The sequence below is a fragment of the Bacillus rossius genome, chromosome 14 (assembly GCF_032445375.1).
Source record: "Bacillus rossius redtenbacheri isolate Brsri chromosome 14, Brsri_v3, whole genome shotgun sequence".
NCBI classification, from domain to species: Eukaryota; Metazoa; Arthropoda; class Insecta; order Phasmatodea; family Bacillidae; genus Bacillus; species Bacillus rossius.
Genome location: NC_086341.1, coordinates 25654806 through 25670356, shown reverse-complemented (window position 1 = coordinate 25670356; position 15551 = coordinate 25654806). Strand labels below are relative to the sequence as shown.

Below are 15551 nucleotides of genomic sequence, written 5' to 3'. Positions count from 1 at the left end.
CAGAACTTCTGTGCCCCTTTATTTCCCCTCACTCACACTCCCCCCATCCTCCTGCGACATAAAATGATAGCCAACCCACACATGTCACGATCACATCCACGATCACACACGCCAGCCAAATCCAACTCGGGCTTCAGATGCTCAGTTATGTCCCGCATTAACTTAAATCTTAATACAATACACTTTGGAATAAATATACTGCACACAAACATTTAAGTAAAAAAATCCTAATAAACAAAACGAAAAAAAAAAGGAAACGAACTACCGTCTGTCAAAAGACCAAACAGGCAGTACGTAACTCTTTTGGGAAACTTCTTGAGAAATAAAATCCAAAGAAGAAAGGGCAAGGGTGATAGGACAAATAGAAAGCAACTTCATGAAAAAAAAATTAGACCACAAAGGTGACAGTAATGAGTGATTTCTTTGTGAAAGTCATAAAGTAAGATAGAGAAATAAAAGGGTAGTACAATAAGATCTACGAGGGAACATCACGAAGAAAAGCACGCGATAAGGCCCAAATTTGTCATAATATTTTACGATAACTTATTTGGAATGGCAGAACCAACTCATAAACAGCCTTTCAAAAAAAAAAACATTTGCAGTCGGAAGGAAAAAAAATTACAAAGGAAAATATGAGAATATTGTTAAAAAAATAAGTACCAGAGAAGTGCCTGGAAGTCAGTATCTTTCCATAGACAATAGTTTCAGAGCATAATAAAACACATGTGAAAAGTGCGGATACGACATTGCTTGTCATGAATACCTTCTGGCAGTACACAATAGAAAAAAAGGCAAAAAAACACAGCACTCTCAACTTGTGTCTCCCTAAGAAAAAACAAAATAAGAAAAATATAGAAACATATAGAAATTTTAAGAGTGTCTTATTGAAGGAAGTTTGAGGAAAGTTGTGAAGATTTGAAAATCAGGCAAATAAATCACCCTTCAAAAATAACATTTTTGAGGAAAATCTTGAGAATATAAATGAAGATCAAAAACAACAAAACTAATAGTAAACAATTCCTCGTAGAAAACCTCGTGAGAAGAGCTAATATTGCAGTTGGACATCTGAAATAAATAAAAAATCAAGCACCGAGAAAGCATAATTTTATGTGCATCAGTTTGAGAACGAAATAAAATGTGTACATTTAAGACAGGCAAATATGATGCTGCCTAATACGTCAGCATTCTTCTTTGGCACGTCTCTAACGACAGCAAAAAAAAAACTTTATTTTCGATTAGAGCTTTTATTTAGTACAGGAGAAAGATGTATATAGCGGTAACCTCTTATGAGTACCACCTTGAACTCTATTCGAATGTTAGAAGGGAAAGTCCAGACAAAAACAGGAATGGGCACTCTATTTAAGAAAAACTGCTGAGGCCAAGATGATTGTAGTCTCTCATAAAACAATAATAAAGATGGAAAGTGCCTTTAATTGGTACCTTCTTGAAAGAGAAGCACTTATAAATATACATCTCAATTTGTATGAATTACGAAGATGGCAGCCTTTATAATACACACAAAATTTGCAAAGATCTTTCTCAGTAGATGGTTTTAGTTGACAGTACCTTCTAGGAGAAACTTCTTGAGAAAAACCATGTGAATATCGGAAGGGAAATTATGGCGAACAGTGGACACATTCTGTAAGAATGTCACGTGGAATGGTCTAAGATAACAGTGAAACATTTGGAAGAAAACCACATTAAAAGGGACCATTTATCGGCAGCTTCCTGAGGAAGGCCACTGTCATGCGGAAACAGCAAAATTTATCGGTACCTTACATGAACATCTTCCAGAGACAGCCTATTTAACAAAAAAATGAAGACGAAGACAACAGTTCTTCTCATGAGCACATTCATGAGTGAGTCAAAAGGCATCAGATAGGAACGAAGATAACCACTATAACTCATAGGTACCTTCTTGAGGAAGCCTACGAACATACGATTATGACGACCAAGACAACATTACCTCTCATAAGAACCATCATGAGTGAGTCTAAAGGCATCATGTAGGAACAAAGATTACCAGTATCTCTCATGAGCACCTTCTTGAGAAAACCCATGGGCACATTCATGAGTGAGTCTAAAGACATCAGATAGGAACGATTACGACCGGAAGCCATACGAACATACGATGATGACGAAGATGACAGTACCTCTCATGAACACCTTCATGAGTACGTATAAAGGCATAAGATAGAAGCGAAGACGACCAGTATCTATCAAGAGCAATTTTTTAAGAAGCCCCACGATCATAATATGTGGACGAATGTGACAGTGCTTCTTATGAGGACATTCTTGAGAGAGTCTCCAAGTATCAGTTAGGGATGATTACATAAAGTAACTCCCACAAGTAAGTTGTTGAGAAACAGGGATCAGACAGGAACGAAGACGAACGCCTTCCAAAGGTCATCTACGGACAAGAGATGAGGACGAGGAAGACCCGTACCTCTCATGAGCACCTTCTTGAGGCTGCGTCGCACGTTGGTGCAGTTCCAGCGGCGGTTTCGGAACTGGTACTGGCACTCCTTGCTGCCCTGCGCCACGCCCTTGGAGATCTCCTTCAGCAGCGCCGGCTCCTTCTTGCAGATGTCGGCCAGCCGGCCGCGCAGCCGCCGCGTCTTCTTGCACACCAGCGTCGGGTCCATCACCACGTGGCTACCCACGGCCCTGCAAGGAGCACGCGCGTACAGACACTCCCTTCTGGTACAGTGGCGCAGAGACACGCACACGTCCTCTTGCACACCAGCGTCCGGTCCATCACCACGTGGCTGCCCACGGGCATGCAAGGAGCACGCGCGTACAGACACTCCCTTCTAGTACAGTGGCACAGAGACACGCACACGTCCTCTTGCACACCAGCGTCGGGTCCATCACCAAGTGGCTGCCCACGGGCATGCAAGGAGCACGCGCGTACAGGCTCTCCCTTCTGGTACAGTGGCGCAGAGACACGCACACGTCCTCTTGCACACCAGCGTCCGGTCCATCACCAAGTGGCTGCCCACGGGCATGCAAGGAGCACGCGCGTACAGGCTCTCCCTTCTGGTACAGTGGCGCAGAGACACGCACACGTCCTCTTGCACACCAGCGTCCGGTCCATCACCAAGTGGCTGCCCACGGGCATGCAAGGAGCACGCGCGTACAGGCTCTCCCTTCTGGTACAGTGGCGCAGAGACACGCACACGTCCTCTTGCACACCAGCGTCGGGTCCATCACCACGTGGCTGCCCACGGGCATGCAAGGAGCACGCGCGTACAGGCTCTCCCTTCTGGTACAGTGGCGCAGAGACACGCACACGTCCTCTTGCACACCAGCGTCCGGTCCATCACCAAGTGGCTGCCCACGGGCATGCAAGGAGCACGCGCGTACAGGCTCTCCCTTCTGGTACAGTGGCGCAGAGACACGCACACGTCCTCTTGCACACCAGCGTCGGGTCCATCACCAAGTGGCTGCCCACGGGCATGCAAGGAGCACGCGCGTACAGGCTCTCCCTTCTAGTACAGTGGCGCAGAGACACGCACACGTCCTCTTGCACACCAGCGTCCGGTCCATCACCAAGTGGCTGCCCACGGGCATGCAAGGAGCACGCGCGTACAGGCTCTCCCTTCTGGTACAGTGGCGCAGAGACACGCACACGTCCTCTTGCACACCAGCGTCGGGTCCATCACCAAGTGGCTGCCCACGGGCATGCAAAAGTTGGCAAAAGTGTGTGAACGTTTACAAAAGATTTTTAAATTAATTGAAATCTTACACTCCTGCTGCTATCTGTAACCGGTTGTAAATATGTTTCAATTCATAAGTTATTTCATACCCCGTGCCATCGAGGAAATTTTGGTTATTTACTTTGTTAAGTTTAAAGCTAATAACTCTCCTAAGCAATAATCTTTATACATAAAAAAAATTATAAAGAAATATTTTTATTATAAGTCCTTCTGATTCTAGGAAATTCGGTTAAAATTGAACGCTCTGATTTTTTTCAGACCATGATAATTTTGTAGTCGTAACCTTTGTAATGCTCCGTAATGGTTGTTCCTTTCCGAGCACACTTTATTCCTACGCGATTTCTCTAGTCAAAAATATTTTGATATTTAATCGTTTTTTTTTAGCCAAATTTATAAGCATATGGATATAAAAAGAGATCCACAATTCGCGTTGTTATATAGCAACAGAGTAATTTTTAAAATATTTTGACACTTAACTGACGTTTGTCATTGGGTCATGAGTTATATGAAACACACTGATGGACTAGAAGCAAATGACAAATATATAAATAAGAGCTGACAAAACCTTGTGCATTCCGAAGAGAAGGTGAAATGCGACAGCAGCGGTTGATTATGCATTGTAAAGATTTGACACAAAATTTTGCAAGTCTTTAGGCAGAACTGATCCATACACCGAGATGATTTCTATAAGATTGTTCATGTTCACAGAACACAATGTGTAAGATACGTTTCATAAATTTAATTATTTACTTACGTTAACCTTACTAAGGGGGTAGTTACATAAATTATTTTGCTTGTAAATCGTTGCTGATTTTACTTACTCTTAAATTGTAAGATATTATTAAATAATTATTAAACAATGTTTCGTAACCATTACATAATAATTTGTATTTCAATTCTAGCATGAACTGGTAAAAAATAAATTAACTGAAATGCAGTTTTGTCGTAACTCTTAGGAGCGAAAGTATGTTGTAGGTAATCAATAATAAAAATTTGGTTCGTTTTAAAATATGTAAAACCTCAATTTTTCAATTTGAGAAAGAAACATTTTTAAATATTTATTAAATATTTCTGAACTTAAGATTTTTTGACACAGGCTGCAAATAAACGATTAAATCAAACATTTACACCACGTGATTACATCATCTCATTTTGTGGTGAGTAGAAACATTAACGAGCCTTTAAAATCTTAAAACCATTAAATACACCCTTATTAAATTGATAAAACTGTTTACAAGCAATTTGATACATATTTATTACGAATTAAATTAAACTAATTATAAAAAACACGAAATTAATAATTCAAAATAATCTGAGAAAATACCGCCTTAGTCCTTAAAACTCTAAAGAAATATGACTGAAACACGTGTTTTGTAATACAAGCCGGGTTAAATTTACCAATAAACTGTTCCTGAAACACATAAAAATTATTACAAAAATTTAGTTTTAGGTACCATATTCTGTTGAAATAGAGTTTTGGTGCTGCTACTTTTTATAACTACTACGAATGTGTTACGCTGGTATCTTCCCTGCTAATTTCCCGCAATAAATATTGTCATTCATACAGTGCATTCTAGTCAAACTACTTAAAAATTCTAGTCGAGTGTGTTCTTCCCGTAGCAATACGTTCAAATATTAACCTACCTGAGATAAAATAATTTTGTAATTTGTAATAGGTGCACAATTTTTTTGTGTACTTATGAAAAAGATTCCTGATAGAAACCTGCTACCAAGAAATAGTTTGAAATACTAAAAGAAAGATACTCTTAATTTGTACAAACCATTATTTTTGCATTTATGAAATACCTTTTTTGATATCATGGTGAGTATTTCTTACAAAAATTAGCGATGATTTAATTTTTTAATCGACGTTTCATTCAAACATAATTTTTTTAAACCATGGAAAAGATAATCTAATATTCAAAAATTTGGCTTTATTTTGTTGAATCATTATTATGTCAGCAGTTAATACTGGCAATCTAGCAATTCAGGGAATGGTTTATAAATAACTAGTAGTAGTATAGGAATGTATGTCTGGGGACTGGGTCCTGGGTGTGGATTGAAGAATGTTTACATTGTGACGTCACGGCGGCCATCTTGGATGAGCGTAACGAGACACAGCGTAACGGGACACAGCGTAACGGGACACAGCGTAACGGAACAAGTATATCACGGCGGCAATCTTGGATCCGCCATCTTTAAATCGAGCGCCCCACTCATTATGATGAAATTTTCGTCTCTGTCGACATATTGATATTTTTCTGTTCCACTGGAGGCCGCCATCTTGGATACCGTCGACTTTGTTTCAGCTGTTGTTCCTAGATAGCGCCAGCGTCGCTCTTGATGTTTTTCTGTTCCACTGGAGGCCACCATCTTGGATCCCGTCGAATATGTTTCTGCTGTTTGTTCCTAGAGAGCGCCAGCGTCGCTCAATCTCGTCACATAAGGTCGATGTTCCATTACCTACCATGGCTATTAAGGTCCTTATCGACAAATTAATTTTTTTTTATGAAAAATATATCGGAAGCGCTGTGATTCGAACCAGCGCAGCTCTGATCTCTAGGTTGGAAAACATACGCCTTTAACCGCTCGGCCATCGAGACATTTACCAGACTGAAAATTAAATATGGTATATATAAAAATAACATGCATATTCGGACTTGTAATTTTTCTTAATTTAAAGTAATAATAGCACCACCTGTTCGAGACAGAACCACCATCTTGTAATAAGATGTAACTGTTACAAATATCGTTATGGTCGCCATCTTGAAAATCTGTAATTTTTATGTTGTAAAATCGGGAAAATTTTTAAAAATCATTAAAAAATTAATCAATCTAATTAAATAGTAAAATTCTTTAAAAAACACAGTTTCACTTTTCTTTACGGCCGCCATCTTGAAAAGCCGTAATTTTAATGCTAGAGATTCGGGAAAAAGTTCAAAATTCATGAAATAAATTAGCAATAAACTAAATGATTGATTAGATCGACTAAGTTCCTTGGTTCGAAACCAGTAAGAGCAAAAACTAAAAAAACAACAGATACTCCACAGAAGCCATCTACAGACTGATCTACCAAGGTACATATATCGTCAGCTGATATGACGTCATGTCCGCCATCTTGTCTTCACTCGCTGGAGACCACCATCTTGTTTTCGTCCGCTAGTATGTATTGGTACTATGTTAGTATAATTTTCTGGTCACCATACCCTTGTCCTCAACTGCTGGCAATGAACTTTGACATTGACCTTGATCTTTGACCTTGACCTTGACCTTCAAATTTTACCTTGAGCTTGAAATTCGACCTTTACCTTGAAATTTGACTTTGACCTTGAAATTTGACCTTGACCTTGAAAATTGACTTTGTCCTTGTCGACCATCATGGATCCAACATTTTAAGTTCAGTACATGCTACCTGGAGCTACCACCTGCTGGAGTACACCATATTGTGCGTGTACTCGTCTTATAGAGTACATTTCCATCTATATAATTTAATTCCAACCCGCTACAGTGCAGTAAACATTCATTACCGAGATGCCCCAGCCATCTTTAAATTTGGGCGCCATCTTGAAATCGTGTAATTATTTAGCTAGAAATTAGGGAAAAAATCCAAAATTCATAAAAAAAAACACTCATTAATTTACATATTGAATCACCGGATTCCTGCCCTTGATTCGATACTTGAACAGTGACAAGTGTAACTAAATATTAAATAAATTTATTATTCTGTTTTTCCATAACCTTTCGCGGAGTTTAAAAAATCATCCTCTCTTCAAAAATAAAATACAAGTCAATGTACAACAATGTTCGACGAATTAAATACGTTGACGATAAGCCTAACATGAAAGTCTAGTTTTTCGATCATCTGAATAACCTCTAAACCGTTCATGTACAAAGCAATACATATAGACCAAGCGTCTTCGGACCGAGAGACCGGGTCATAATAAATGTCAGACGTATGGGCCAGTTATTTCCGAACCTCCCGATCTTCCTCATCGTCAGCTAATTATATTCAACTGAACCAACGGATCATGTTTTCTGCGCTTACAAGAGGACCAAGAATCCAATCAAAAAGGCAGCACCATCAACGGAAAGGCAGCACATTTGGAAGCACCGTAAACGAAAAGGCAGCACATTTGGAAGCACCGACAACGAAAAGGCAGCACATTTGGAAGCACCGTAAACGAAAAGGCAGCACATTTGGAAGCACCGACAACGAAAAGGCAGCACATTTGGAAGCACCGACAACGAAAAGGCAAATGGGAAGCACAAGTTACGAGAACTAAATCTTAGTTAGAAATCAGAATACAAGAAATAAAAACATTAAATTTTTATAATTTAAATTATTGATTTTATTTCTTTTTATTATACAAATGCCAGTAAAACAAGCCATTATTGTATGTAGCAATCCTCTACGCAATATGATAAGTTGTGTTCGATGTAGCAAGTCGTTTACGTGGAGAGAGAGCTTAAATATACATGACAGAACTTGTAACGCCAAACCTGCGTAAAAGCTAGAGGACAACGATGAATCAACTAGACTAAGGAAGAGTGATCTGCATTACGTCAATAATTTTCCTGGCTCTTCCGATCTCGACAAAGAACTTAAATTGAAGGAGGTTGATGATTTATGGAAGAATGAAGACAATGGAAGAATCCTTAACGTGAAAAGTGAGCATATATTCCAGCCGAATTCAAGTAGATCTTTTCTACTTTGTAAAAATTATGGAGTCCTAAAAAGGAAGCATGAAGACGGTGAAGACACTTCGACATTATCAACATCGAATTCTTACGGTAATATGGGTGAAGACGATGCCTTCTACGGCGATTGTTACAGTGACTCTGAGGCTGTTGACAAAGACATAGTCTGTGATGAAGCACCTAAAGCTGACAAGATCGAAGAATGTGGCGGTGTCCTGAGACCGAAACGATGGAAACGACGTGATATATTAAATAAATCTGATCAAGCTTGTGATGTTCACTGTCTCAAAAATGGAAGTTACCCTGATGTTGTTGGTAAAACGGAAGACACCAGGGATCATAATATTTATTATAAACGTGCAAGGAAGAGGGTGGTAGAAGAGAATGATTACACATCATGGAAAGATCCGAACATATTGGTTGACCGGCTAAGACTTCTACATGGTTCGCTTTGTGCAGGAAACTATTCGTGCATCAAAGAAATATCCTTCATACTCGAAGAACTGAGGAAAGCTGGCTACATACAATAATGGCTTGTTTTACTGGCATTTGTATAATGAAAAGAAATAAAATCAATAATTTAAATTATAAAAATATAATGTTTTTATTTCTTGTATTCTGATTTCTAACTAAGATTTAGTTCTCGTAACTTGTGCTTCCTTTTTGCCTTTTCGTTGTCGGTGCTTCCAAATGTGCTGCCTTTTCGTTGTCGGTGCTTCCAAATGTGCTGCCTTTTCGTTTACGGTGCTTCCAAATGTGCTGCCTTTTCGTTGATGGTGCTGCCTTTTTGATTGGATTCTTGGTCCTCTTGTAAGCGCAGAAAACATGATCCGTTGGTTCAGTTGAATATAATTAGCTGACGATGAGGAAGGTCGGGAGGTTCGGAAATAACTGGCCCATACGTCTGACATTTATTATGACCCGGTCTCTCGGTCCGAAGACGCTTGGTCTATATGTATGTATGGCTTTGTACATGAACGGATTAGAGGTTATTCAGATGATCGAAAAACTAGACTTTCATGTTAGGCTTATCGGCAACGTATTTAATTCGTCGAACATTGTCGTACATTGACTTGTGTTTTATTTTTGAAGAGAGGATGATTTATAAACTCCGCGAAAGGTTATGGAAAAACAGAATAATAAATTTATTTAATATTTAGTTACACTTGTCACTGTTCAAGTATCGAATCGAGGGCAGGAATCCGGTGATTCAATATGTAAATTAATGAGTGTTTTTTTTTTGATGAATTTTGGATTTTTTCCCTAATTTCTAGCTAAATAATTACACGATTTCAAGATGGCGCCCAAATTTAAAGATGGCTGGGGCACCTCGGTAATGAATGTTTACTGCACTGTAGCGGGTTGGAATTAAATTATCTAGATGGAAATGTACTCTATAAGACGAGTACACGCACAAGATTGTGTACTACAGCAGGTGGTAGCTCCAGGTAGCATGTACTGAACTTAAAATGTTGGATCCATGATGGTCGACAAGGACAAAGTCACATTTCAAGGTCAAGGTCAAATTTCAAGGTCAAAGTCAAATTTCATGGTAAAGGTCTAATTTCAAGGTAAAGGTCAAATTTCAAGGTGAAGGTCAAATTTCAAGGTCAAGGTCAAAGGTCAAGGTCAAGGTCAATGTCAAAGTTCATTGCCAGCAGTTGTGGACAAGGTTATGGTGACCAGAAAATTAAACTAACATGGTATCAGTACACTCTAGCGGATGAAAACAAGATGGTGGTCTCCAGCGAATGAAGACAAGATGGCGGACATGACGTCATATCAGCTGACGATATATGTACCTTGGTAGATCAGTCTGTAGGTGGCTTCTGTGGAGTATCTGTTGTTTTTTCTATTTTTGCTATTACTGTTTTCTAACCAAGAAACTTAGTCGATCTAATCAATCATTATGTTTATTGCTAATTGATTTCATGAATTTTGAACCTTTTCCCGCATCTCTAGCATTAAAATTACGGATTTTCAAAATGGCGGCCGTAACGAAAAGTGAAACGGTGTTTCTAAAGAGTTTTACTATTTAATTAGATTGATTAATTTTTTAATGATTTTTAAAATTTTTCCCGATTTTATAACATAAAAATTACGGATTTTCAAGATGGCGATCATAACGATATTTGTAACAGTTACATCTTATTACAAGATGGTGGTTCTGTCTCGAACAGGTGGTGCTATTATTACCTTAAATTAAGAAAAATTACAAGTCCGAATATGCATGTTATTTTTATATATACCATATTTAATTTTCAGTCTTGGTAAATGTCTCGATGGCCGAGCGGTTAAAGGCGTATGTTTTCCAACTTAGAGATCAGAGCTGCGCTGGTTCGAATCACAGCGCTTCCAATATATTTTTCATAAAAAAAAAATTAATATGTCGATAAGGACCTTAATAGCCATGGTAGGTAATGGAACATCAACCTTATGTGACGAGACTGAGCAACGCTGGCGCTCTCTAGGAACAAACAGCAGAAAAATATTCGACGGGATCCAAGATGGCGGCCTCCAGTGGAACAGAAAAAAATCAAGAGCGCCACTGGTACTATCTAGGAACAAACACCAGAAGCAAAGGCGACGGTATCCAAGATGGTGGCCTCCAGTGGAACAGAAAAAAGTCAAGAGCGACGCTGGCGCTATCTAGGAACAAACAGCTGAAACAAAGTCGACGGTATCTAAGATGGCGGCCTCCAGTGGAACATAAAAAAATCAATATGTCGACTGAGACGAAAATTTCATCATAATGAGTGGGGCGCTCGATTTAAAGATGGCGGATCCAAGATTGCCGCCGTGATCTACTTGTTCCGTTACGCTGTGTCCCGTTACGCTCATCCAATATGGCCGCCGTGACGTCACAATGTAAACAATCTTCAATCCACACCCAGGACCCAGTCCCCGGACATACATTCCTATACTACTACTAGTAACTATTGGAGGCATTGGGATAACACAAAGCATAAATGCGCGGGTACGAATCCGAACCCAGTCTTACTGCGGACGATATTTTGTAGTGATACAAATGTTTCCATGTAAATGTATAATATTACAGATATATGTAATTTTACATGATTATTTCTATTCTATTTACAAAAAAAATTACAGTGTGTAGGCCAGGCTCATTTTGTGTTGATGTCAAAAGTTAAATTCGAGTGGTCAGATTTTGTGTTATGCAATCCAAAAACATAAAGAAACTCTGATATAAGACGCACGCAACCGCAGTAGCAACACAAATTTTGGCCTCGATATTGAGAGATTTATATTTGCACGCAGTTGGCAAACTCGTTTCACACTCTTATGTCAGAGTTTTAAATCAGAACGTGCTTTTAAAGTTCTTAAATAGTACAAAGAATTATTTCCAGAAAAGTAACAGGAAGTTTTATTATTGTTGTGTCAGACATAAATTCTTAACACTATTATATTCATAGCTAATCAAGGAATTAAAGAAATCATCGTAATTAAATCACCATAAATCATTTCTCCTCTTAAAATAACTACCACTTTATGTAAAAATAAAGCAATTGAATATTAACAAATAGACTTAACATATTCTATATTATTAATATAAATATTTTTTTTATTAATATTCGGTGTCTTTTAGTTATTAAATGCTTATAAACCTACAGTTGAAGAAGTAGGGATGTAAAAAGATTTCCATGAAAATTACAATTTTTATTAACAGAACACTAATAAGGTAACATCCCTGGACATGCGTGCCATTGCAGCATTTACCTCCGTGGCGAACATGCATGAGGATGGCTGGGGCGATATTTGGGACACTGGCCCCCAGCAAGGCCGAACCTTTGAATATATATACTGTATAGAAGTCGCGAGTGGATAGGATTTACTCTACGTTTTTCAGAAGCTTATGATGAGCAGCTTGGGAACTTCACCGCTGCAGTGCGCTGCCGTAACGCCCTGTATCGTCTTAGTTGTTATTTACACGTTAGAGCGCAGCGCTGTCGCCCGCTGTCATTCCCCGCTCCCCTCACCCATCATTCACTGCAGCTCAACGTCGTTCAACGGGAGGGGGAAGGGGTGTTTGAAGAGTTCGAGACTTGTCCGCTAGGGACCACCACAAGTCGATGCCCTAGAGATGGTGGCGATTGCGGCGGTGAATTAACCAACTACCTCAAAACCGTATTAGAAATTTTTACCTGGGCTGGCGACTTCTATACAGTATATATATTCAAAGGCCGAACTAACACACGAGTTCATTTATCAGCGAATGTGTTTCCCTGCGTTATAAAACAAAACTTTTGGCTCAGCCTACAGGCTCAGTGATAGATTCCCATGTTCGTGTTTCTTTAGAGAACATTCTAGAAACTTTTGGTAAATGCTGGACACTATGTGTAATTAGCTAACGGTTGGTTTGGTAATAAATAATTCTGCATTACCGGAAGAAAAAAAAAGTTTTTTTTTTTTAAATATTGACAGTTGTGTCCATAAAAAAGTGACTTTGATAATTTTAAGTTGACGATGGTTTTGAGGTCTGAAGATCATGAAACGAAAATAAGTAGAAAATTTCCTGGGATTCTAACAGTTAGAACGACTGCGATATCTACCCATTTCTTCGCCTATCTGATAGGCGGAAAAAAATAACTCTTTACTTAGTCATTCATTTATTTATTTTTAGTCACACTGATGGAAAATCACTAAACGGACCAGGATATCGCCGGTGGCCTGAAATGGGTTAACATCTCCAGTATTTGCTCGAGTGATATCGGGTAAGCCATGCCGCAAAAAACCGAAAACGGAAAGAGTGGGCATGGGACTCGAGTCCTGGTCCAAAAGGATTACGAGTTGAAAGTTATATCGTTTGCACTACTGTCTCTCCATCTGTAAAGACCGGAAAAATTAGCGGATTTATTTCGTGATAGGCTAGAACCAAAATACGTTTGCCTTTTTACCGCATCAGTGATTGGGCCACAGTTTATCTGAATGACACTCGGCCAATGAAAAACCTTCAACAAAAGAAGTATCGAATCACTAGCGTCCCAGTTAACATGTGCCTCGAGTCAGTAGCCAATGAGCAGATGTCATTTTCCCGCGTGCATAGAGGATCATGGAGTATATCCTACAGGTCATTGAAATCGCGAATTTTTCGGGTCTCTATCAATCTGTCTCTCTCTCTCTGTTTCTCTCTCGGTTGTTCCCTTGTTCATTCGGTCAATGAGGACAGTAGAGTTCGTACATAAAACTGCCGTGGTACCATGAAGAATAACTACTTATTATATGCTAATTAAAAAAATATGTAAACCATAAGTGTAGACCATTGAATTCACTGATTCATTTCATGTTAGGTTAGAATCCAAACTCTTCAACCTCTTAGCTGCTCCTCTGCTTGGACCACAGTTTATCTTAAAGAGCTCTGAGCTAATGATTAACCTTCAGCAAAAGAAGTATCGAATCACAAGCAAACTTGATAACAGCTTTCACACATTAGTAGCAAATGAGGTCGTGGGCATTTGTCCGAGTACATATTTGATTTTGGAGTCCATCCTAGAAATTAAACCCGTAGTTTTCCAGTCCCTGACCGTAAGAAGTGAGTAGAGAAGATTAATGAAATTATTCCTAATAAACTTTGGCGCAATTATTTTTTTCACTGTAGAACTACAATCTAAAATCATGGCATATCTTATTTTATCTCGAGGTTGTCACTGGAATATCCGCCTTCTAAAAAAATTAACTTATAACGCACTAAAATAAACCTTTTGTGGCTACCGTCAACAATTTGTTGCAACAGAAAAATAATTTGTTGGTGATAAAAAAATATCGTGCTGACACTATTGATCCATTCAATGGATACACTGTAAAAAAATGTTTTGTACTTTTACAAGGAACGTCCTTGAAAACTGTTGCCAATGACATCACTTAAAAAAAAACTAATGGGCAGAGCTTTGTAAAATTACACATGGTACAATGCTCTGCCTTGAAGTTTTAACAAGTGATATCGTTGGCAACTGAATTTCTAAAGGGCATTCCTTATGAACGCTCAAAAATATTTTACAGCGTATGACAAACAAAATTTGTAGTGGTAAAAAATATTGGTTTTCTGGTCGTATTCTCGCATGTTGGGTCTCCCTCCATCCCCCCAACACTCCTTTAAACCATCAATACTCTTTAGGAAACAAATATCTTCAGTATCCCCACCATCCATCAGCTACCCATTGATTCCGTCAATGCATCCTTCTAATCACAAAAAAGATAACATTTCGTACTGACGAGATGTCGAGTCACTCATTCGTCCCGCTGCGCTGTGCTGCCACCACGGAAAGACCCGCTAACACATGCTCTCACCTCCCATCTTTCTCCAAAACAAGAATCCTTTTAATCGTCTTGGCGACGTCTCAACACACTTGATTTGTGATCTCCGCGGCTTCGCGTTACCTTACGTTAAACACCTCGCGCCGTCCGACAGCACTTCAGCGGTGGAGGGGGGGGGGGGGGGGTTCGGCAGACAAGAAGACGTCGGCAGACGAATTAGCTCTTAGTATCCACCTTCTCTCTCTCTTTCTTCTCTCTTCTCACGCTCTTCGGCCTCGAATACACCAGGCGCGGGCTCGCAGGCGCGGCGCTTCACGAACTCGTTCCATGCAACCGCGCCGTCGACCCGGTAACCCGCACAAGAACTCCGCTTCAGCGATTGAAGTTCAACACTGACGTTACCTTTGCAGCTTCCCATTGTACAGTGCTTAATTTCTAATTTTTTTGACGTGACAACGTCTAATACATCGATGAACGCCAGCTGCAAGCACGAAAAAGTGTCCCGTTACGCACATTGTTCCGTTACGCTGTGTCCCGTTACGCTCATTGTACCCTTGCGCCGCATCTATCTTTCTTCCACTCGACTGTTTATAAAGTGAAGTGAAAAGTTAATGTGATTTTCATTGCTTATTACAATAACAATTTCGGCAATAAAGGTTAATTATTCTTGCATTTTAAAAATCTGATTACTAGTATAATTTCAAGTATTTATTCTTTTATTATTAAAATAAAAATGATTCAATTTTATTCATAAAAGTATGCAATCATTTCATCAATGTTTTGTTATGACGTTGTCAACGTTAAACTATCGTCCGTAAACTGACTTTACAGACAACCAATTTTTTTAAAATTTAAACTTCT

The 15551-nt window shown here is 39.2% G+C and overlaps 1 protein-coding gene across 2 annotated transcripts in view; it reads right to left on the bottom strand.

Moving 5' to 3' along the window:
* The window catches only part of LOC134538733 (protein Wnt-6-like), a 162766-nt gene that overhangs the window by 33009 nt on the left and 114206 nt on the right, over window positions 1-15551 (bottom strand). For both annotated transcript variants that reach the window (XM_063380192.1, XM_063380193.1), the window contains exon 2: window positions 2447-2667. In XM_063380192.1, coding sequence (XP_063236262.1) covers window positions 2447-2667 — 221 coding nt within the window. The remainder of the gene's footprint in view (window positions 1-2446; window positions 2668-15551) is intronic.